Here is a 21,653-nt window from a genome sequence, read left to right on the forward strand (position 1 = left end):
GAGGCTCAAAGCCGTGTGGTTTTATTGGACGGGCGTTATCGGTCTGTATACAATAAATAACAGGAACAGAGGTGCTGTGCCTTAATCGCAACGGGAGGCGGGGATGGGGCAAGCCATCTGCCAGACCTTTGGCCTGAAGCTGGGGGCGGAGGGGGGGGCCTGCAGGGCCCCCAACCTTGGGCGGCGGGCGACACTTCCCTCAGAGCTCCACGCGCGCGTCGCGGTAGGCCCGGTCCAGGGCCCACTCGGGCTGTGAGTCAGTGCCACCTTCGCGGGCCAGGCGCGCCATCTCCTGCTGAAACAGAGCCTGCCGAGCTTTGCTGGGGTCCACATTGATCCAGTTGTTGGCAATCCACTTAATACCACTAGTAACCAGGCAGCCACCGTGCAGCGAGTAGTCGTCCATGTCGCCCACCCAACCTAGGAAAGGAGGATGGTGTGAGCAAGGGAAGGGACCACAGGGAAACTAGGCCGGGCTGACCTGAGCTTGGCCTCATACAGCCCAAAGACACAGCAAGGGTAAGCCCAGCAGCGCACGTCGCGGGTGGAAAACGTCTACTCCGAAGGCCTCCTTGGGGCTCAGTATCTCTCACCAACTAATGCCTTGTCGACGCCACTGACTCTGAAAACAGCTCTCTTGTTGCCAAACCTTTCCAAAGCTCTTCCCAACCTTGGTTGTTAAGGGATGTGTTCCCAGGCCACCGAGCTGGAAGGCTAAGGCATCCAGGAATCACAGGGGTGGTGATAACCCAGGAGGCTGCAAAGGGGCGGCCGCTGAAGCCACTGAGGATGGTTTTGGAGAGGCACTAGGGACAGAACACCCTTTGTAGGACGGCCAGAAACAACCCACTGGGGTGGCAGTCAGGACTGGGTAAAGGCAAGCTTCCCTCAGGAGGTACCCCTGGCCTGGCCCAAGGACCTCACCTTGCCCATCAGGTAGATAGTTGTACCAGAAAACTGCTGTGCCCTGCTGGGGTTTGACACGAAGATTCCCTTTGTCACAGTGTCTCCGAGTGTCACGGAGGTCAACGTCGTCCTGAATCAGACTCTGTAAGCAGCAGGGTGGTGAGGTTTCCAAGTTGCCCCCACTGTATGGTCAGGAGCCAAGGCCAGGTGGGCAAAGGTAGCAAGGGAAACCAGTCGGATGTACCCAGGGGACCACTTGGGCCCTCATCCTGGGTCTAGATGGGGAATGTGCAATGTTTGCCCATGAACCTGCCATCCACCCAAGTAACAGCCTGGTTGGCACTTACCATCTCATCGTAGGTTCTGTTGTCTGCTACAGGGAAGACAGTCTCTCCCCCACCAGTGACGTTGTTCAAATAAAACAGCACTGTCATGTAGCTGTAAGGGAGAGGGACCATTGAGCATGTCCCCAGCTATGGATGCTCCCAGGGGCTTACCTGTGGGCAGGATAAGCTGCCCAGTTTCCCAAGGGCCAGAGGGGCATACTCTGATTAGTAACAACAGGGCAGGTCAGTACCAAGATGGTCCTAGCCTAGTCTTCCCACAAACCGGTTCTCTTTCCGTATGTCACAAAGTTTTTTGCAGTCAGGATCACAGGTGCACTTAAATTACGTGGCCTGACCAAGGGCCAGCTGGGAGAAGCAGGCTAGCGGAAGTAGCAAGTTCGTGCAAAAAGACTGGTTATGACTAGAGGGGCTCAGCCAGAGCAGCCACACGTAGAGGAGAGACTTGCCTCAGTACTGTGGCAGGGGAGGGGGCCACAGCTTTAAAGGGAGAGGTTGAGGCCTCCCTCAGTGGGGTCAGGAGCAATACCCAGGGAGCTGGCAGGAAAGAGCAGGGGTTCCAGCCTTGCCTCAGAGCCCTGGGGGTAAGTTTCAGGGTCTGTCTGAGACAAGATGGTCAACCCTCTCCTTATATGTGATAAACAACCCGGGGAGCAGAAGTAGGAGTATCCTTGACCAGGACGGCCCAGTGCTCCCCGGGCCCATGCCAAAGGGAATGCCCACAGGGCAGGGCTGTGTTTGTGTCATGGATGTCCCCGGTTTGGGAGTTGAAGGCAGCCACCAGGTGGGAAGTACTTGCCGGCAGGAGGTCTCGAAGGGTACAGACTCGTTGACTACCAGCTTGGTATGGGAGCAGATGGTCTCTGGGTACACAGGCCCACTGTCCACATGGGCGTGGTAGTGGCCTCCCTCTCCGTACCGCACAACCTGTAGGGGCTCGCTGAGCTCCACGATCTCGGGTGACAGGCGGGTGAGGCGGAGGACCCTGGTGGGCAGCAGGCATTCAGCTGGGCAGCTTCATGCAAGGTGGCACCCTGAAGGAGCTGGCCAATGAGGACCCTGGGCCTGCCACAAGCTCTACCTCTGCCCACCTCCCCCGGGAGCTCCGTAAGCCAGCCCAGACTGGCCCTATAGGAGCAGAAAGAGGTTACTCATAATGAGACCTTCTCTCTGGATGCCAGAGATGCCCAATGGGTGGGAAAGATGAGATTTCTACTAAATTGCATGGAGGACCGTCCCCCCAGGAAGGTTATCTAAAACCCCTGCCAGCTCAGGAGTAGGGGGTCCTATGAGCAGAGATAAGAGGTCATTTCTCTAATCAGTAAAAAACAAACATTCAATCTACTTCTAATCCCAAATGTACACTGTTTGCCCACAGTGAAGGCTAGTTTGGCTTTGTTAATTGCCTGTCTTTCAATAGGTCCCAATCCTGGTCTAACAGGTGGAACTTAATCCTGAGTTGGTTTATCAGTCCGTCCTCTCCACCCCAGCCGAGGACTTCTGTGAGGGCCCTGCACGGTCTTCTGCCTCAGTGCCAGGGAGGACAGCCTCAGGTGCTCACCTCTGGCGGATGGCGCGCATGACGTGATGAGCTCCTTCCCCCTGGTAGAGCCACGTGTGATGGCTGTTCCGTACCAGCTCTCTGGATTCTGCCTTGTGTCTCCTCATGTATTTGTGGAAATCCCGAAGGTCCATGTCAGAGAACTCCTGTAGGCTCAGCACTCCTGTACAGGGCACCCACCATCAATGCCCACTGAGCCTGTGTGAGGAAGTCCAGTGGCAGCCTGCACCTTCCTCCCTACCCTGGGGGGCATGTGTACTTGTCCCCCAACCTGGACTCTTGAATCAGATGAATCTGGTTTCTGTCACAGAAAGACCTAAAAAAGTTCCTTTCTTCAGTTTAAGCCCTGGTTTGGCCCCCAAAAGGAAGAAGCCCAACCCTATTACATTGGCCAGAGCAGGGTCTCCAAAGGAAGTTCGAACTCTATAGCCAGGATCAGAGGGCACAGACTGTTCTTGGCCCCCCAGCCTGGCTCCACAGAGCACGGTGGCCAAAGAGCAGCCAATGCTGGCTTTTGTCCTAGGGCCTTCCACACTGTGGCATGTAAGCTAGGGCTGGGTCCCAGAAGTTTCTTCATGACCTCAGGCCCTATCCTGGGTGGACTCTATCTGGTTAGTCCCGCTTGTTGAGTTACCAGCTTACCCCAGCATGCAAAGCCAGAGCATCTCCCAAGTGAGAATACCCCCCCACCCCCCGTGCCTGCCTAGCTTCAAAGCAGAGGCCCCACCCTCCCGGGGTTCTGGAACAGTAGCTGCTATCTTTGCTCCATATTATCCTGAATGGGCCAACAGAGACACTCTCCACACTTTGGCCCAGATTTCTCTGAGAATGGGGGACACTCAAGGGCTGTAAGCCCGTCACCAGCTCTAGACATAGGAGGAGTAGCAGCATGATGCTGCTCTAGCCACAGATCCCAGATGGATTTTTCACTCTGGGTCCAGCCACAAGGCCATTATTCTAAGTCCTATTTGTTGTATCTTCCTCACTTGGTCATGAACTTGGACATAAGAGTAACAATTACACTTCAGAAACCTGAGGTTTCTGCCGAAGTGTGGGGGGCACTTCCATGCAGCTCCCCGACCCACACCTGCCCCTAGCACTTAGAACGACTCCAGATGGGCAAGAGGAAGGGAAGAGAGACTGAGGTCAGACTAGGGAGGCTGTCTTCTGGGCAGACCTGTGGCTGGCTGGAGAGAGGCAGTGCAGCAGGGTGAGAAGCCAAGCCCAAGCTGGCCTCCTTGTCCCTTTGCTCTCACTCTACGCCCTCTGCCTTCCGCCAGCCAGCAACCCCACTTCCTGCACCTCAGACTCTGACTGATGAGGTCAAGAGGGTCTCTAAAAACTGCCTTCTAGACTGTCTCCAGGGGGAATGGGAAGGTCTGGTTCCTGCCTATCTTGCCTACTCTGCACAGGTGAGGGCAACACAGGTTCCTCACCTCCTCGCCTCTGGCTACTCTAGTGGCTAAGTCTAGAGGCAGCCTGGCTATGGGGACAGAAGACTCCCAGGGACAGAACTGCGGCGAAGTATGAGCTCACCGTCACCATCAGGGTCGGCCTTGATTGCCAAGTACATTTCCTTAATGTTTTCTGGAGTCATCCACCGTCCATTTCCCAGGCGAGTCTGAGCCAGGACCTGAAGCACAAGAAGGTCCTGCCATGGGATGGCCCCAGTGACGGAGAGCACAGTCAGCCACCCAGTTATTGCCATAGGGCTAAAGATTCAGATGACAGAGCATACACAAGGATAGGAGAAGCCGAAGGTCCCTTCGCTGACGGAGGTAGATAGAGAGGTCCAGCAGCATCAAGAAAGGCTAAGGCCAAGAAGCCTGACCAGGCAGTGGCGCAGTGGATAGAGCGTTGCACTGGTATGCAGAGGACCCAGGTTCGAGACCCCAAGGTCGCCAGCTTGAGCATGGGCTCATCTGGTTTGAGCAAAAGCTCACCAGCTTGGCCCTGGCTGGTTGGCTCAGTGGTAGAGCGTCGGCCTGGCGTGCAGAAGTCCCGGGTTCGATTCCCGGCCAGGGCACACAGGAGAGGCGCCCATCTGCTTCTCCACCCCTCCCCCTCTCCTTCCTCTCTGTCTCTCTCTTCCCCTCCTGCAGCGAGGCTCCATTGGAGCAAAGATGGCCTGGGTGCTGGGGATGGCTCCTTGGCCTCTGCCCCTGGCGCTAGAGTGGCTCTGGTCCCGGAGGGGCAGAGCATCGCCCCCTGGTGGGCAGAGCGTCGCCCCGCAGTGGATAAAGCGTCGACCTGGAAATGCTGAGGTCGTTGGTTCGAAACCCTGGGCTTGCCTGGTCAAGGCACATATGGGAGTTGATGCTTCCAGCTCCTCCTCCCTGTCTCTCTCTCTCTCTCTCTCTCTCTCTCTCTCTCTCCCCCTCTCTCTCCTCTCTAAAATGAATAAATAAAAAAACAAACAAAAAACCTGATGATTGATGCTTCTCATCTCTCTCCATTCCTGTCTGTCTGTCCCTATCTGTCGCTCTCTCTGACTCTCTCTGTCTCTGTAAAAAATAAAAATAAAATTAAAAAAAAGAAAGAAAGGCCAGGAAGAGAGTCATGAGCCCTGAGGGCCGTGGGCAGTCTGTATAGGCAAAGGACCCCCCAAAAGCCTGGGTGAAGCCCTGGCCAGGAAGCATAGTTCATCAAAGATATGGGTTCAATCTCCAGTCAGGAAACGTACAAGAATCAACCAATGACAATGTTTCTCTCACTCCCTTTCTCTTTGTAAAATCAATCAATAAATTTAAAAATTAAAAAAAAAAAAAAAAAGCCTGGATGAGAGATGCAGACTACAGACCAGCTCAGTGTTGCCACCATGAGTTCCATTGAGCTCTCAGCTATAGCAGCGGGAATCCAGACCACAGGTGGCACAACACCCAGGAACTGTGTCAATAAATGCCACCACTCCCAAGTGGGTTCTCCTGGGATTTCTGGGCAACAGGAAACTCTCCAGGGAAGGCGGGCCCTGGCCTGGGCATGCTGATATGAGGTGGCATCTGACGTGGGGCACGTGCTGAGCAGGACAAGTTATCTGGTCACCAGAAAGATAATTCTGCACCACTCCACCCTCACCACCCCACCCTCATCCCACCCCTATATGCCTACTCCAGTCCCAACCTCGCGGAGCTGCAGGCGACCGTCGTGGTTCTGGTCCAGCAGCTGGAAGAGGTCCTGCTGGCTGACCTGCATTGTGCCCATTGCCTCCTCGTACTCTTCAGTGGGCAGGATCTGGCTGCGCTGTAACCCCTTCATCTGTGCCAGGTGGATGATGAGCCGGCACTCCTCATCACTCAGGAAGCCAGGGATTTCTGTGCAAAGAGGGGGTGGGTGAGGCTAAGGACCAAGCCAGGGCACAGATGGACCTGGTACTTCTCTCTCTACAGGGTTCCCGGGGCACTTCCTGGTGGTCACCAGGTCAAGAGAACATCACATACCCCTTTACATCTGCTGTGGCCCCTGACCCCAAGGTTGGGTTGTCCTTTAAGACTGGCCAGTGTTGGGATGTGGGGCCTTTCTATTCAACACGCAGAGCACGTTTTCCAGGGCAGTATGGGATGCAAGCAGGAGCTAAGCTGGGAGTGGGCTCACCCACCTTGTGGTGGGACCAAGAACAAAGGGTGAGCCTGAAAAGTAGAGGACTGACCTCCACTTCTTTATTTTATTCATTTTATTTTTTTGTATTTTTCTGAAGTTAAAAGCGGGGAGGCAGTCAGACTCCCACATGCTCCTGATCAGGATACCCTCCCCTGGGCATGCCCACCAGGGGGCGATGCTCTGCCCATCTGGGGTGTTGCTCTGCTGCAATTGAAGCCATTCTAGTGCCTGAGGTGGAGGCCATGGAGCCATCCTCAGCACCAGGGCCAACTTTGCTCCAATGGAGCCTTAGCAGCAAGAGGGGAAGAGAGAGACAGAGAGAAAGGAGAGGGGGAAGGGTGGAGAAGCAGATGGGTGCTTCGCCTGTGTGCCCTGGCCTGGAATCGAACCCGGGACTTGCACACGCTGAGCCGATGCTCTACCACTGAGACAACCAGCCAGGGCCTGACCTTCACTTCCTACTTGGTATATATTTTAAAAATGGAGGATGGTGGCTGGTTTTTACTTTCATTTTTACTTTTCAGCATTACACAAATAAAAACAAAAAAAGAGCAATACATCCAGTACTCTCAGCTTGTCCTTGCCCTCCATTCTGCTACACAAGTGGGTGCTGGTCATTTGACCAGGGCTGAGTTGTCCAGTGCTGGAAGGTTAGTAGGACTCACTCAGATTTTTGGCCGATGCTCTGAGAAGATACCCAGGTATCCTTTGCTTTGGGACACTGAAGGCCTGCTCCAAGCCCCTGAGTCAGGCTGAATACCCCACACCCACCCCACCTGGGGCCGGAACAGAGGCTTCACAGGGAGGAGCCCCATCTTAGTGGCCCTAGGCACTTCCAGAAGGGGAGGGGCCCTACTTCATTCCCTTTTTCTGGGAGAGAGGACTTCCTTAGCCAGGGGACAAGAAGCCCAGAAAAGGGACTGACTGTAGAAAGGGCCACGCTGCCATGCCACCGCCACTACTGCCACCACTGGGACCCCTCAGAACCCCTGCAGAGTGGTCACTGCTCTGGGTTACACTCCCAGCAGGAAGTTCCAGCCAAGAGAAAGAGAAAGGGCTGCTCAGCCAAGATTGTGGTGGTTTCTAGTAGTAATTACAGCAGAAAGAGAAAAAAAAGAGATCCCAATTAGTAGCCGATTTCTTTGTCCTGTCCTAAACACATCATCAAGGCCTTAATTTGTACACTTATCCTAGAGAGCCAGGCCCCATTAATTTGCCCTTTGTAACCACAAGGAACCCCAAGCACAGAGACATCAACCTGAAGAGGTCGAAAGGGCAACCAGTCTGTCATACTCCAGAATCCATGCTCGTGACCATATTCAGTTTCCAAGAGTAGGTGGCTCAGAGGTGATGTTACTGAGACAGGACAAAGACCCCCACCCCTGGCCTGCACTGACACCCAACCCCAGCAAACCCAGAAAGGGTGTGAGCCAACCACTGGGTGACAGCACTGCAGGACAAAGACAGAGCAAATTGTTAATGAACAGTCACCTCCCGATAACTTAAAAAATAAACAAACCAGAAAAGCCAGAAAAAGAAAACAAGCCTGACCATGCTGAGGTCGCCGGTTCAAAACCCTGGCTTGCCTGGTCAAGGCACATATAGGAGTTGATGCTTCCTGCTCCTCTCCCTTTCTCTCTCTCTCTCTCCCCCCAAAATGAATAATTAATTAATTAAAAAAAAAAAAAGAAAGAAAGAAAACCAAGCTCAGGCCCAGGTTTCTTCAATTTATTAGGTGCTGTAATCCACAGGCCCAAAGGAGATGCCACCAACCTCTACAGTTCCCTGCTGAGTGCTAATCAAATGTAAATGGCGCAGGCCAGCACGCTGGAGCCCAACCTGGTGGGCTGAGCCCCTGGGGGCTGGGCAAACACTGGCTGCTGGCGTGCGGGTACAGCCCTTTAAAACCTGCTGCCTCAGCCCAGTAAGGCCAAGGCAGAGAACGCAGGTGATGGCTGGAGGGCTGTGGCTGCTGGTGGCACTGGTGATGTTGTGCGGTGACAGTGGGGCAAGGGCTCCCTGGGGCCCCACGCGGTGCATGCCCATCCCCCAAGCCATGGCACTGTGTCAGGACATTGGCTACCCAGAGATGCGGCTGCCCAACTTGCTGGACCATGACACGGTGGCCGAGGCCATCCAGCAGTCAGCCAGCTGGCTGCCATTGCTGGCCAGGGAGTGCCACCCTGATGCTCGCCTCTTTCTCTGCTCCCTGTTTGCTCCGGTTTGCCTAGACAGGTAGGGCAGGGGCTTCCAGGTGAGGGCGGGGGCCTCTCCTCAGCAGGGCCTGTGCAAACGGCTCTTCACTTGCCATTGCGGGGCACTCATCAGTGCTGGGTGCCCACACGGTGGGGAGGAAGACAAAGACATTTCAGTCAGGGTGTTCCTGGGAGGGGGAGCAGGTGTCCAAGGGACCACCCCTGGTGAGTCCTAGGTCTGGATCCACAAATCATCAAGGGCTCTTAAATGTCAAGGCAGGGCAAGTGGGCAGGCTGCTTTAGGCTGGGGGCTTGGAGCCCCTCTCCAGTGAGATGCCCAAGGGATCCCTGAGGAGAGATGAGGAGCCATGGCGCACGAGGTGACCTTTTCTCCCAGAGATAGCAAGGCTCATCCTTCTTCCCGGTCCCGTGAACAACAGGTCTCTTAGTCCCTTCTGGCAGAGCGAGGGCCCTTCCCAGAGCCTCAGGATACAATGCAGCAGCAACAAAACTGGGTGGGCTCTTTCAGAATCCCAGCATAGGGGCCCGGCACTTCGCCAAACCCCGCCTTGGCCAGAAACCGCAGTGTCCCGCAGGCCTTTCAGAGTACAAGGGAAGACGCTGTCCCTCCCCTCCAAGATCAGGAAAGAAGGCCCTCCATCACCCAGGCCCCTCGGGGCACTAGACATCCATAGGAACTGGGGGAGGCGGGGCGCTGGCAGAGGGAAAGCAGCTTGAGCTAAGAGAGCAGGGGTGGGGGATAGAAGTCAGAGCGCAGGGTGGGGGGTGCTGCGGGGCTGAGATTCCTGGAAGCAGAAAAGCCAGGGTGCAGCGCTGTTGCTAGGTAACCAAGTATCGTTGCCCAGCAACTGCAGCGTTACTGGCCATGCCTCGGCTCCAGCTTTACTCCAGCGAACCCGGTTCTGACCTGGGCGCCTCCTCATCCTGCCTTCTCCGCAGGGTCATCTACCCGTGCCGCAGCCTGTGTGAGACCGTGCAGGCTAGCTGCGCGCCCATCATGGCCTGCTACGGCTACCCCTGGCCAGCCATCCTGCACTGCGGACGCTTCCCCTCCGGCCAGCGCCTCTGCGTGTCAGCCATCTCCAACGGCTCCCACCCAAGCCGCCCACGTGAGTCTTTGCACGGTTTTTAGGCTGGTCTTGCCCTCCCTCAACCGCACCGGCAGGGCCCCACCCTTTCTAATCAGGGCCAGCGATGATCAGGTAAACGGGTCTCGGGTGAGGAAGGGACCGCCCACCGCAGCCCTATGTCTCAAAAAGGGGAAAGACGAGGGGCTAGCATAAGGGACCTGTGCAGATGGCCCCCAGGACGATCTGGGCTGCCTGCTGGGAGCCTCACTTGATCCCTCCCCTCAGTGCCTCCTGCCAGTTGCAGGGACTGCGAGTTGCAGGAAGCCCACTCCTCCAAGGAGGTCCTGGACACGCTCTGCACCAGCGACTTTGGTGAGCCTCTGGCATCCAACACACCTTACACACACTTACACATGCCTTCATTCCAGCTCCTGGCTTGGTGCTAAGACAAAGGAAAGGGGCTACCCAGACGCAATGCCTGGTTAGAGCTAAAAAAAATTAATCCCTTTAATAGCATGGGACACTGCTAAACTAAACAAATCTGCTGAGGGTGGCATCCGGGACAACCTTTCTCTAGGACCAGGATTCCAAGAGCAGAGCCTCAGACAAGTGGGCTCGCTGGGTGCGAGGGATGGGAAAGGCACACCGCTACAGGCCCTGCTCACCACCCTGCCCCTCTGATCCCATTCAGCAGTGAAGGTTAGGCTCTCCCGGCACAATGGGTCATCCTCTGGGCCCTCAGACTTCGACCTGGACCCCCAGCTAGAGGTGCTGAGGGCAGGCCCACTGCCCTCCGTGGAGCTGGCGCCCACTCTGCGACACTGGCTGCTGCTAGATGCCACGTGCGTGCACAACCTCCTGCGTGGAAGACGTGCTGGGACCTACGTGCTGAGTGGAGAGGTGCAGGGCCACCGGCTGCTGGTAACCACAGCTTACGCTTGGAGCAGGGGCCACCGAAATCTGCAGCTGGCCATACGCAGGTGGCATCATCACCAGTGCCCAGAATAGGGGCTAACAGGCAGGGAGAGCCTGGGACTCCCCTGTGGCCTCTGCGTGGCCACACAAACTGTGTCTGTGTGTTCTGGACACAAAGCCCTCTTTCTGCTAACCCATGGGTATTTTCAGGTCAGTGTCCAGAGAAGCCCCAAGTCTCACCCACAAATGGCTCATGAACAACTTGGGGCCCCTTCCTGAGCTGGTAGTACCCTGCCCAGACAACAGACAGACCAGCTCCGTCAGCTGTCTGTGCCTGGCAGGCTAAACCACCCTTTTATCCTCTCTGAGCCTGGATGACAGCCTGGCTAATGGCTTGCTACTGCCACAAGCCCGAGTACCCCAAGCTGAGTCCCAGGGCAGGCTCAAAGCCTTGGGTTCTGCTCACTCCGGGCCTGATGCTGCTAGTAAAGGCCCAGACAGACTCAATTACACTTGCCTAATCTTTACTGGTCCAGTCCTGCCAAGCAACAGGCCCACGGAACAGCAGCTGGGGCGGGGTGTAAGCAGGACATCCATGCAGAAAACTGCTTTAAGATGCTTACAGCCTGACCAGGTGGTGGCGCAGTGGATAGAGCGTTGGACTGGGATGCAGAGGACCCAGGTTCGAGACCCCGAGGTCACCAGCTTGAGCGTGGGCTCATCTGGTTTGAGCAAGGTTCACCAGCTTGAGCCCAAGGTCGCTGGCTCGAGCAAGGGGTTACTCGGTCTGCTGTAGCCGCCCTGTCAAGGCACATATGAGAAATCAATCAATGAACAACTAAGGAGCCGCAACGAAGAATTGATGTTTCTCATCTCTCTCCCTTCCTGTCTGTCTGCCCCTATCTCTGACTCTCCCTGTCTCTGCCACCAAAAAATAAAAATAAAAATAAAAGATGCTTACACACTTGAACTAATATACACACTGAAACTCCTTCCCCACTTCTGGGCCTCCAGTGTTTACCACGAGCATCGTGGTCTTAAGTAGCTCCTTAATCATTTTCTTAAGTTGAAAAAGTAAACTTGGGAATTCTATGATAAAGTAGTCATGGTTTTAAAATAAATTTTGTGTACTGGTGTCGAGCACTCATTTATCTTAAAGAATTAAGAAAAAATGGATGAAAACTCTTGCTGGCCCACTGGAAATGCCCCCTGCTGACACTGAAAAGGGTATACAAGTCAGGAGGCACCTGCCCGGGGTGGTGGTAGAGGCCACTCTGAGCACACAGGAAGGTCTGGACCAGTGGAGTGGCCAGGAAACCCCTCCAGCTGCCAATAATTCCCAGTAGACAGGACTTAGGTTGGACACACAGCCAGAATAAATCAGGCTTCCCACTCACACAGCTCATCTTTAGGGACGGAGGCGCAAGTAACACAAGTAAGTACAGAAGATAGTTTCCAATGATGCTGACTGCTGATAGAAAACCAAGCAGACTGTTGCAGCCTCTTCCACACCTGTGAACCCCTTAAGACCAGTCTGCGGTCAAGAGATACCTCTGAGGAGGGGAATGTGTGAGCACAGGCCTGCCTGGTGGAGGGAACAGCACATGGGAAGGCTGGCCCCAAGGCAGGAAGGGGCTCAGTGTCCAAGAATCAGCAGGGAGTTAAGTCCGGGGGTGGCAGGAGATGAGAGAGCCTAGGGGTATCAAATGAGACTTAGAAGTGAATTGAGAAACATTGGGAGATTTTAAAGGAAGGGAACGATGCCCTGACAGGACAGCTCTGTTGTCTGGAGCATCATTCTGAAATGCTGAGGCTGCCAGTTCGATCCCCAGCTCGGGCACATGAAGGAATAGATAGATGTTCCTGTCTCTGTCTCTCTCCCTCTCCCCCCTTTCCTCTCTCTAAAAACTTAATAAATAGGCCTGACCTGTGGTGGCGCAGTGGATAAAGTGTCGACCTGGAAATGCTGAGGTTGCTGGTTCGAAACCCTGGGCTTGCCTGGTCAAGGCACATATGGGAGTTGATGCTTCCAGCTCCTCCCCACCTTCTCTCTCTGTCTCTCTCTCTCCCTTTCTCTCTCCTCTCTAAAATGAATAAATAAAATTAAAAAAAATAAAAAATAAAAAGTTAATAAAAATAATTTAAAGGAACAGAATGATGGGATCTGATCTGCTAGTTAGATACAAAGTGAGTGAAGGGTGGCGGTGGAGGGAGAAGTGTGTCATATGAAAGAGCAATATTCTGAGATGACAATGACTCAGAACTGCAGCATCTCCCTTCTGAACAGAACAGACTTCAGAAGGTCCAACTCCTTTGGAAATGCCTACCACAGTCAAGCAGGCATTTGCCAGGAACTTGGGATGGGAACTTTTGAGTGTGTGTGTGTGTGTGTGTGTGTGTGTGTATGTAACAGAGACAGAGAGAGGAACAGATAGGGACACGGAGAGAGATGAGAAGCATCAATTCCTAAATGTAGCTCCTTAGTCTCCATAGCTGTTCATTGGTTGCTTTCTCATATGTGCGTTGACCAGAGGGCTACAGCAGAGCCAGTGACCTTTGGGCTCAAGCCAGCGACCCTGTGCTCAAGCTGGTGAGCCTGAGCTCAAGCTTGCGACCTTGAGGTTTCGAACCAGGGTCCTCTAGGTCCCAGTCTGATGCTCTATCCACTGTGCCACCACCTGGTCAGGTGGGATGGGAACTTTTGTGACCTAGGTCCTACTTGCCAAATGTCTCTAGGAACAAGAGTGAGAAACAGGAAATGTCCCCCAAACGGAGGCTACATGGGGACGTGGTGGGGTTCCCTTCCTTGACCATGAAGGTAGAACCCAGTCCCATTACCCCAGCTTATATCCTGAACACCCACCCCTTGAGCCTTGGCATCTTGGGCCCCTGAAGCTGGAGGTCACAGGTCTGGAGCCAAGAGCAGCAGGGCAGAGGTGGCAGAGCCCACAGCAGGCCCACTCTCCTCGGACCCTTCCTGCCTCTTTAGGGTGACAGTGGACAGATGAACAGGCAGGCACAGAGGGCATACAGACACCACTCCTTCTTGGGGACAGGCCTCCTTCCGTGGATTCTTCCAACACCACAGCTCTCGAGAGCTGCCTCTCCTTGGACAACCCTTCCCCTGCGGCTTCCCTCACACCTGGCATCTTTTTTTTTTTTTTTTTTTTCTGTATTTTTCTGAAGGCGGAAACGGGGAGAGACAGTCAGACAGACTCCCGCATGCGCCCGACCGAGATCCACCCGGCACGCCCACCAGGGGGCCACGCTGTGCCCACCGGGGGCGATGCTCTGCCCCTCCGGGGCGTCGCTCTGTTGCGACTAGAGCCACTCTAGCGCCTGAGGCAGAGGCCGAGGAGTCATCCCCAGTGCCCGGGCTATCTTTGCTCCAGTGGAGCCTCGGCTGCGGGAGGGGAAGAGAGAGACAGAGAGGAAGGAGAGGGGGAGGGGTGGAGAAGCAGATGGGCGCTTCTCCTGTGTGCCCTGGCCGGGAATCAAACCCGGGACATCTGCACGCCAGGCCGACGCTCTACCACTGAGCCAACCGGCCAGGGCCACACCTGGGATCTTGTAGTCACTGATCTCATCTTCACTTGTCTCACCTTATTTCACCAAGCAGCAAGCCCCAAGGCCTTCTGGGTAAAACCTGGGACATCTTCCACCAATAGACTCAAAGGTAATGTAAGAGTCTAAAGGAAATAGGCGCTCAAGCAGGAAGTTCTTGCTGCAAGCTGCCCACTTCTAGTCGTGCCCTTTGTAATTTGCGGAAACAGAGACCCATCTGATGGCTGAACCACAGCCAATTTACCTTTTGTCACATCTCTTCTGCTTCCTGTAATTAACTCTTGGCGACTTCAGGTCTGGGTTTCTTATTCTCTGCTTTGTAGGATTTTGATGCAATGAGCTGCATGTTAGGGGATTAGGATTAGGAATTAAGTCCTCATGGCTCACTTAACCTAACATACATCTGAACTGAGTATATACTGGTTGAGGAGAAAGAGCAAATAAAGCTGAGGAGAAAGAGCAAACCCACTCAGATATGTCTGACCATGGGGTGTCGACGTAATGGGGTGAGTGCTGTTTGCTTGGCTTGGGTCACCCTTTCCCAACAGCCACCTGGCTTGATCCCACCGCTCCTAGAGGTCTTTGCTCAAATACCTTCTTCAGGGAGGCCCACTCTGACCACCCTATTAAGAGTTTCAGCCCCACTTGAAATTCTGCCTTGCCTGGCTGTGATTATTTATCACAATCTGACACACCATGTATATTTATTTATTAGTTTATTCATTGTCTGTCTCCTCATCTGAATGTCAGCTTCAGGTGCTTTTGTTTGTTTCCTATTTTGTTCAATGCTGTTCCCAGTACCTAAAATAGTGCTTGGCACAGACTTTAACATTATGCAATAGTAATAATAACAACCACCACCTTTTAAGGCCCCTCCCACAACAGGACTGATAGCAGTAACCTATTTCCCCTCAAACCGCACACAAATAAAATCATTCTCACGGGTCTAGGCATAATCCCCAACCAGGACCCTCTGCTCCAGGGGTAATGGCATGTACTCAGATGCTCTGCTTTAGTGGCCAGCCCCTCCTTAAATCTTCCTACCCACTCCATCCTCGAGTAGCCAGAAACAATCTGGGTCTGCTCCTGCGTGGGTCACTGAGGCTGGGTACTCACTGCTAGGCTGGGCAAACCTACGCTGGGCAAAGTCACGGGTCTGGGGGACCCCACCTTGTTGACTGGTGGTCTTTAAAGGACTTCAGAGTCTTCAAAGTTAGCCCGTTGGCTTTAGAAGCAGGCTGCCTGGGTTCTAATCCTAGCTTCACCACTGACCTAGCTGTATGAGTCTGGCCAAGCAACCGCAGTTATCTGTGCCTCACTTTCTCACCCACTAGCCTGAGAAGGGGAAGTCTACTTCCACCTCACAGACGGGTTGTTAAGATTTAAATGAAATAATCACATCAAGTCTAGCACATAACAAGAGCTGAGAAAATGAGCTAAAATGTTGGTTCCAAATGAGGTCACCTTGCAAGGATTTATCTAGTATGGCTGAACAGAAGACTCTAGGCTAATTAGAATCCAAGTGCAGGGAGCAAAGGCAGATAGATGCCTTGGTGGGGTCGGTTTGGGGTCACCAGTTTATCCACAGTTGGACAGCCTGTTTCTCATCAGACCACAGAGCCGGAGATCAACTAGGACGGGTTATCAGTCTCTCTCACCATTCCCCCTTCTAGAATGTGACAAAATTAATGGAGACAAGGAGTGTCCCAAGAGAGTTTCAATGAAACGTTTAGACACCAGCATCAGGGTCACATTGCCCACTCTGTCATGAAAGGATCAGCTGCAGAGAACAGGGTGTCAGGGAAGGGAGTGTAGAAAGGTCACCTTTTCTATTACGGAGATGGTGGTAGGGTACTTCGCTTTAGGAAACCTCTAACTGGGGAAAAAAGGTGGGGGTGGGGGGCTACCTGGAAGCAGCCATTTTCAAAACATAAGTCACGTGGTCAAAATGAGCCTTAAGGCACAGCCAACACACAGAAACCCCCGGCCCCTCCCGGGAGAGCCCAGCGGACTTACCGAAAAGCAGCGGCTTGAGGCTGAGGGTTCGGATGAAGTGATCTCTGTCAGCGACCAGCTGGACCTTCTGCTTGTGCCCCACCTAAAGACAAAGGGGCAGAGCGGGCAGCTCGGGCGCCAGGCCGCGCCGCCCGAGGACAAAAGCGCCCGGCCCGGGTGAGGGGGTGCGCGCGGGGCAGGCAGAGGAGCACCCTGGGCCCGGAGCGGCGAGGCGGGGACCTCACCTTGATGCCCTCCAGCCGTGTGAGGGGAGCCAAGGCGGGCGTGGGCCCGGGGCCCGGGGTGCGGTGCGGGGGCCCAGGATCGCCGCTGTCGTCGCCGTTGCTGTAGTGGACGAAGAGCAGCAGCGCCAGCACGTTGCCCAGGTACAGGTGCACGAACACCATCAGCACCAAGAAGTAGGCGCGCGAGCAGATGCCGCGGGGCTTGCAGAGCGGCCGGACCGGTGTGTCCTCGCAGTCGCCCAGCCCGGCCGCTCTTGGGGCCAGGTCGTACTCGGGCGGCACCCACTGCGGACTCGCGGCCTCGGGCCTCGGGCCCGCCGCCGCCGCCGCCATGGCGCCCAGGTCGCGCGCGCGCCCAGGGGAGGGGCCGCGGGGATGCCCCCGCCGCGCCGCGCTGTCGCCTGGACAACCTCCCCCGAGCCTGCGCGCTCCGCGGTCACTAGGAGACGATGCCTGGGGATGCTGCGCCTGCTCTCCCGGAGCTGCCGGCTCTGCGCTCCGTCTCCGAGCCGCGGACTCCGGCCCACACTGGAGTTTCTCTCCGGAGTTGAGATATCGCAAAGCGGGGATGCACACCCTCCAGGGCAGAAGCCGGCCCCCCACCCCCAGTGTAGATACAAACAAGAGCAGCATAATTCAAGGAAACCCCAGTGGATGTTTCTCCGTTTCCTGGTTAAGACGCATTTAACTCCTGGAAAAGTATGGCCTACATTTTCTCGCTCCCGGGAGTGGGGTGGCAGCGCCAAAAGATGACTCAGTACTGCGGCGGGTCGGGGCGCCGCGGAGGCCGCTGACTGCGCATGTGATGCGCTAGGACCCATGGCTTTTGGCGCTGACACTCGCCAGTTTAGGAGGCCAAGAATGCCTTGAAGATCCGCTCTGTAGTCGGTATGGACCCCCCGGGGAGGCCTGCAGGAGTAAGGGCTTAGGAAGAAGCTGCCTGATGTGCGACATCGCATAGATGGTGGGACTCAGCCTGGAGTGGTCAAAGAGGGCTTCCTGAAGGACCACCAGAAAGGTCAGATCCCAAACAGTAACCCGCAAGAATGCAGCAGGTGCTCAGGCGCACAGAAACACTCCTTGCCTTAAAATTGGCACACGGGAGAAAGGGACTTTTCCATAATTGAGACACCATCGCCTCTGAAGAAAACTTAACTCCCGATTATTGCCAAATCTGGAGGTGAAAGGACATACCAGTGGCCAAGTGCCAACGCCTAGGATGGTTTCTCCTTCCTCTGTTAATACCCCCTTTTCCATTCCACTTCCTCCAAGAAAAGCAGAATCTACATTTTCTGGTTTCCTCAGGACAGGACAGGAGCTCCAAGAGTAGGCCCACCTTCTCTTGAAGAGTCTAAACATAATGGCAGATGTCATCAGTGGCCAAGCACATGGGTTTTATCCACTCATCCAGCCTCTCTCGGACCATCTTGTCAGTCTCCTTAGAATCCTACAGAGAAACACTGTTCAAAGAAGGGAGGTTCTGGATGTTTCCAAGGGGAGAGGGCGGTACAGGTTTCAATGGGAGCTGTGTGGCTCAGCCAAAGCTGGCATGCTGACCAAACACCAGTGGTCCGGCATCCCACTTCAGATGGGATGGGACTGACAGCTCCAGCTCCGTAGCAACCAGGCAAGCCTGGACTCCCCGCTGTGAATGCAAAGACAGGCAGCAAGGATCTGGCACTTTTCCCTGAAATGATTTCCAAAAGAAATGGAATGGCTGCAAAACAAATGTTTCTGATTCAAATAAATGAAAATTCTATTATCAGTTTAGGAGTTGTACATATTTCCTGCAGCTTGTGTTGAATCCACTCGTTAGGTCAGAAGTCTTTCAATTTATTTATTTCAATTTTTATTTTTCCTGAAGTGTCTCAATTTCTAAGTACAGTAGAAACAAATTTTTCCAAAGTCATATGAATCTCCTAAGTTCTTAAATATTAAATACTAACCAACAGAGTCACAATTTTACTAAGGATGTCATAGTTTTCTGGTACCCATGAATGAATGTTGAGATACCATTTCTTCTTTAGTCTTTTTTTTTTTTTTTTAAGTGAGAGGAGGGGAGACAGTGAGACAGACTCCTGCATGTGCCCTGACAGAGATCCACCCAGCAACCTCTCTGGAGCCAATGCTCAAATCAACTGAGCTAGTTTTAGCACCTGAGGCTGACGCACACTAGGACCAACCCCACTATCCTCAGTGCCCAGGGCCCATACTCAAGCCACTTGCTGCAGGAAGGGAAGAGGAAAAGAAGGGTGAGAAGGAAAGAGAGAGAAGCAGATGGTCGTTTCTCTTGTGTGCCCTGACCAGAAATCTAACCTGGGACATCCATACACTGGGCTGATGCTCTATCCCAGTGGTCCCCAACCTTTTTTAGGCCACAGACCAGTTTAATGTCAGAAAATATTTTCACGGACCGGCCTTTAGGGTGGGATGGATAAATATACAAAATAAAATTATGCTACCGGCGTTAAAACTGTGGTATTTAAAAATATAATTGTCGAACTTACGAGACAAGTGTCAAGAATGAGTCTTAGACAGATGTAAGAGGGAATCTAGTCTTTTAAAAATAAAACATTGTTCAGACTTAAATATAAATAAAATGGAAATAATGTAAGTTATTTATTCTTTCTCTGCGGACCAGTACCAAATGGCCCACGGACTGGTACTGGTCCACAGCCGGGGGTTGGGGACCACTGCTCTATCCACTGAGCAACTGGCCAGGGCTCATTTCCTCTTTTATTTATTTTTATTTTTTTGTATTTTTCTGAAGTTGGAAACAGGGAGGCAGTCAGACAGACTCCCGCATACACCCCACTGGGATCCACCCAGCATGCCCACCAGGGGGCGATGCTCTGTTGCAACCAGAGCCATTCTAGCGCCTGAGGCAGAGGCCATGGAGCCATTCTCTGCACCCGGGCCAACTTTGCTCCAATGGAGCCTTGGCTGCTGGAGGGGAAGAAGAGACAGAGAGGAAGGAGAGGGGGAGGGGTGGAGAAGCAGATGGGCACTTCTCCTGTGTGCCCTGGTCGGGAATTGAACCTGGGACTCCTGCACGCCAGGCCGATGCTCTACCACTGAGCCAACCGGCCAGGGCCGTTCATTTCCTCTTTTAAAACCTATAATTAGATCACCAGGAAATCCCCATGTTCCTTATATTTTTCCAAACTCCATTGTCTTACATTTCTAGTATCTGTATCCAATTGAGTTATGCCTTTTGCCACGCACAGCCCCTCTGCTAACTCATCACCAGACAACAGAAGGTACACAGGTGAGGGTAGGAGGTGTTGCCGCACCCTCTATTTCTGCTCCACCTGCTGTTGGCTGTAGGAATTCCATAATTGTATCATTTAAAAAAAATTTTTTTTTTACTTTATTTTTATTTTATTTTATTTATTTATTTTTTTTTACAGGGACAGAGAGTCAGAGAGAGGGATAGACAGGGACAGATAGAAACGGAGAGAGATGAGAAGCATCAATCATCAGTTTTTTGTTGTGAGACCTTAGTTGTTCATTGATTGCTTTCTCATATGTGCCTTGACCGCAGGCCTCCAGCAGACCAAGTAACTCCTTGCTCGAGCCAGTGACCTTGGGTCCAAGCTGGTGAGCTTTTCTCAAACCAGATGAGCCTGCGCTCAAGCTGGCGACCTCGGGGTCTCAAACCTGGGTCCTCTGCATCCCAGTCTGACGCTCTATTCACTGTGCCACCGCCAGGTCAGGCCCATAATCGTTTCATAAACTAAAATTTCTTGGCCTTTTAAAACCTACAATCCCTTTGATGCCAAAAATCTCTCATCAGGCTAGTTCACTGCATGGGGTGGCAGTCCCACTTCAATACCGATACAGTCAAATCTGGGCCTGTCCTGGGCTGTGTTCTAATCTCTACTACAGAAATTGGTCTTTCCAGTTTCTAACAGTGAACATGTTGTTTTGCCATCTTAGTAGCATAGTGACCTTGGGCAAAAAAAAAATTTTAATTTTACTTTTTAATTTATTCATTTTTAGAAGAGACAAAGGGAAAGTGAGAGAGAAAGAGGGAGGAGCAGGAAGCATCAACTCCCATATGTGCCTTGACCAGGCAAGCCCAGGGTTTCGAACCAGCAACTTCAGTGTTCCAGGTCAACACTTTATCCACTGCGCCACCACAGGTCAGGCCAAAACATTTTTTTAAAGAAACATCAATCTGCTGTTCCACCCTTCTAGGTGCCCACTGGCTGAGTCCTGCATGTGTCTAGCAGGGATCAAACCTGCAACCCTGGCATGTCAGGATGATGCTCCAAGCAACTGAAATACCCAGTCAGGGCTATAATTTTGAACAGCTATGTAATGTGGACTGACAGCCCCTACCTCACAGGGCTGTTGTGAGGACTAACTGGGTGTGTGCTCAGAGCAGTTAATGTGATTGTCTTATGCAGACAGGACTTGGTTTAACAAGCCAATATAGCCTGACCAGGTGGTGGTGCAGTGGATGAAGTGTTGGCCTGGGATGCTAAACACCCAGTTTTGAAACCCAGAGTTCATTCACTGCCTTGAGCAGTGGCTCATCCAGCTTGAGCATGGGATCAGATACATGACCCCATGGTTGCTGGCTTGAGCAAGGGGTCACTGGCTCCTGGTCAAGGCACACATGAGAAAGCAATTAATGAGCAACTAAAGTGCCATAACTATGAGTTGATGCTTGTCATCTCTCTCCCTTCCTATCTGTCCCTCTCTTTAAAAAAAAAGGGGGGGCATTCTTCAGTGCCCAAAATACAGCCTAGTCAATAGGCAATGCTGATTGTTGCATGAATCCCTGGGGTCATGTAGAAAAGTCCTTTTCCCTAGGTTTGATTCATGGTCAGGGCACATATAAGAACAGATCATTGTTCCTGACTCTTTCTCTAAAATCAATAAATCTGGTGGGAATAAGAAAAAAATTCCTTCCCCTAGATGTTGCTAAAATGTACTATCTTCTGTTCTTTCTTTAAGATGACCGAGGGGGGCCTGACCTGTGGTGGCGCAGTGGATAGTGTCAACCTGGAAATGCTGAGGTCGCCGGTTCAAAACCCTGGGCTTGCCTGGTCAAGGCACATATGGGAGTTGATGCTTCCTGCTTCTCCCTTCTCTCTCTCTCTCCTCTCTAAAATGAATAGTTAAAAAAAAAAAAGATATGCCTGACCTGTGGTGGTGCAGTGGATAAAGTGTCAACCTGGAAACGCTGAGGTTGCCGGTTCAAAACCCTGGGCTTGCCTGGTCAAGGCACA

At 53.1% G+C, this 21,653-nt stretch overlaps 2 protein-coding genes across 6 annotated transcripts; one reads left to right on the top strand and one right to left on the bottom strand.

Moving 5' to 3' along the window:
• Positions 1 to 18,147, bottom strand: P4HTM (prolyl 4-hydroxylase, transmembrane). The gene is made up of 9 exons (XM_066351469.1): positions 16,414 to 18,147; positions 16,190 to 16,271; positions 5,932 to 6,122; positions 4,348 to 4,444; positions 2,812 to 2,974; positions 2,050 to 2,235; positions 1,254 to 1,344; positions 925 to 1,048; positions 1 to 420 (listed from the first exon to the last, which is right to left on the bottom strand). The coding sequence occupies exons 1-9, from the start codon at positions 17,044 to 17,046 to the stop codon at positions 200 to 202; spliced, it is 1,788 nt and encodes a 595-aa protein (XP_066207566.1). The 5' UTR covers positions 17,047 to 18,147; the 3' UTR covers positions 1 to 199.
• LOC136382334 (secreted frizzled-related protein 5-like) lies at positions 8,160 to 21,511 on the top strand. 5 transcript variants are annotated; one of them, XM_066351475.1, is made up of 4 exons: positions 8,160 to 8,643; positions 9,564 to 9,733; positions 9,980 to 10,066; positions 10,386 to 11,711. In XM_066351475.1, exons 1-4 carry the CDS (start codon positions 8,360 to 8,362, stop codon positions 10,700 to 10,702), a joined length of 858 nt encoding a protein of 285 aa, XP_066207572.1. In that variant the 5' UTR covers positions 8,160 to 8,359; the 3' UTR covers positions 10,703 to 11,711. The 5 variants fall into 5 exon arrangements, with proteins under 5 accessions (XP_066207572.1, XP_066207573.1, XP_066207576.1 ...); XM_066351476.1 differs by having other exon boundaries at positions 10,437 to 11,711; XM_066351479.1 differs by lacking the exons at positions 9,980 to 10,066; positions 10,386 to 11,711 and adding an exon at positions 21,379 to 21,511.
• The last annotated feature ends 142 nt before the right edge of the window (positions 21,512 to 21,653 follow it).

The sequence above is a fragment of the Saccopteryx leptura genome, chromosome 10 (genome assembly GCF_036850995.1).
Source record: "Saccopteryx leptura isolate mSacLep1 chromosome 10, mSacLep1_pri_phased_curated, whole genome shotgun sequence".
Classification (NCBI taxonomy): Eukaryota; Metazoa; Chordata; class Mammalia; order Chiroptera; family Emballonuridae; genus Saccopteryx; species Saccopteryx leptura.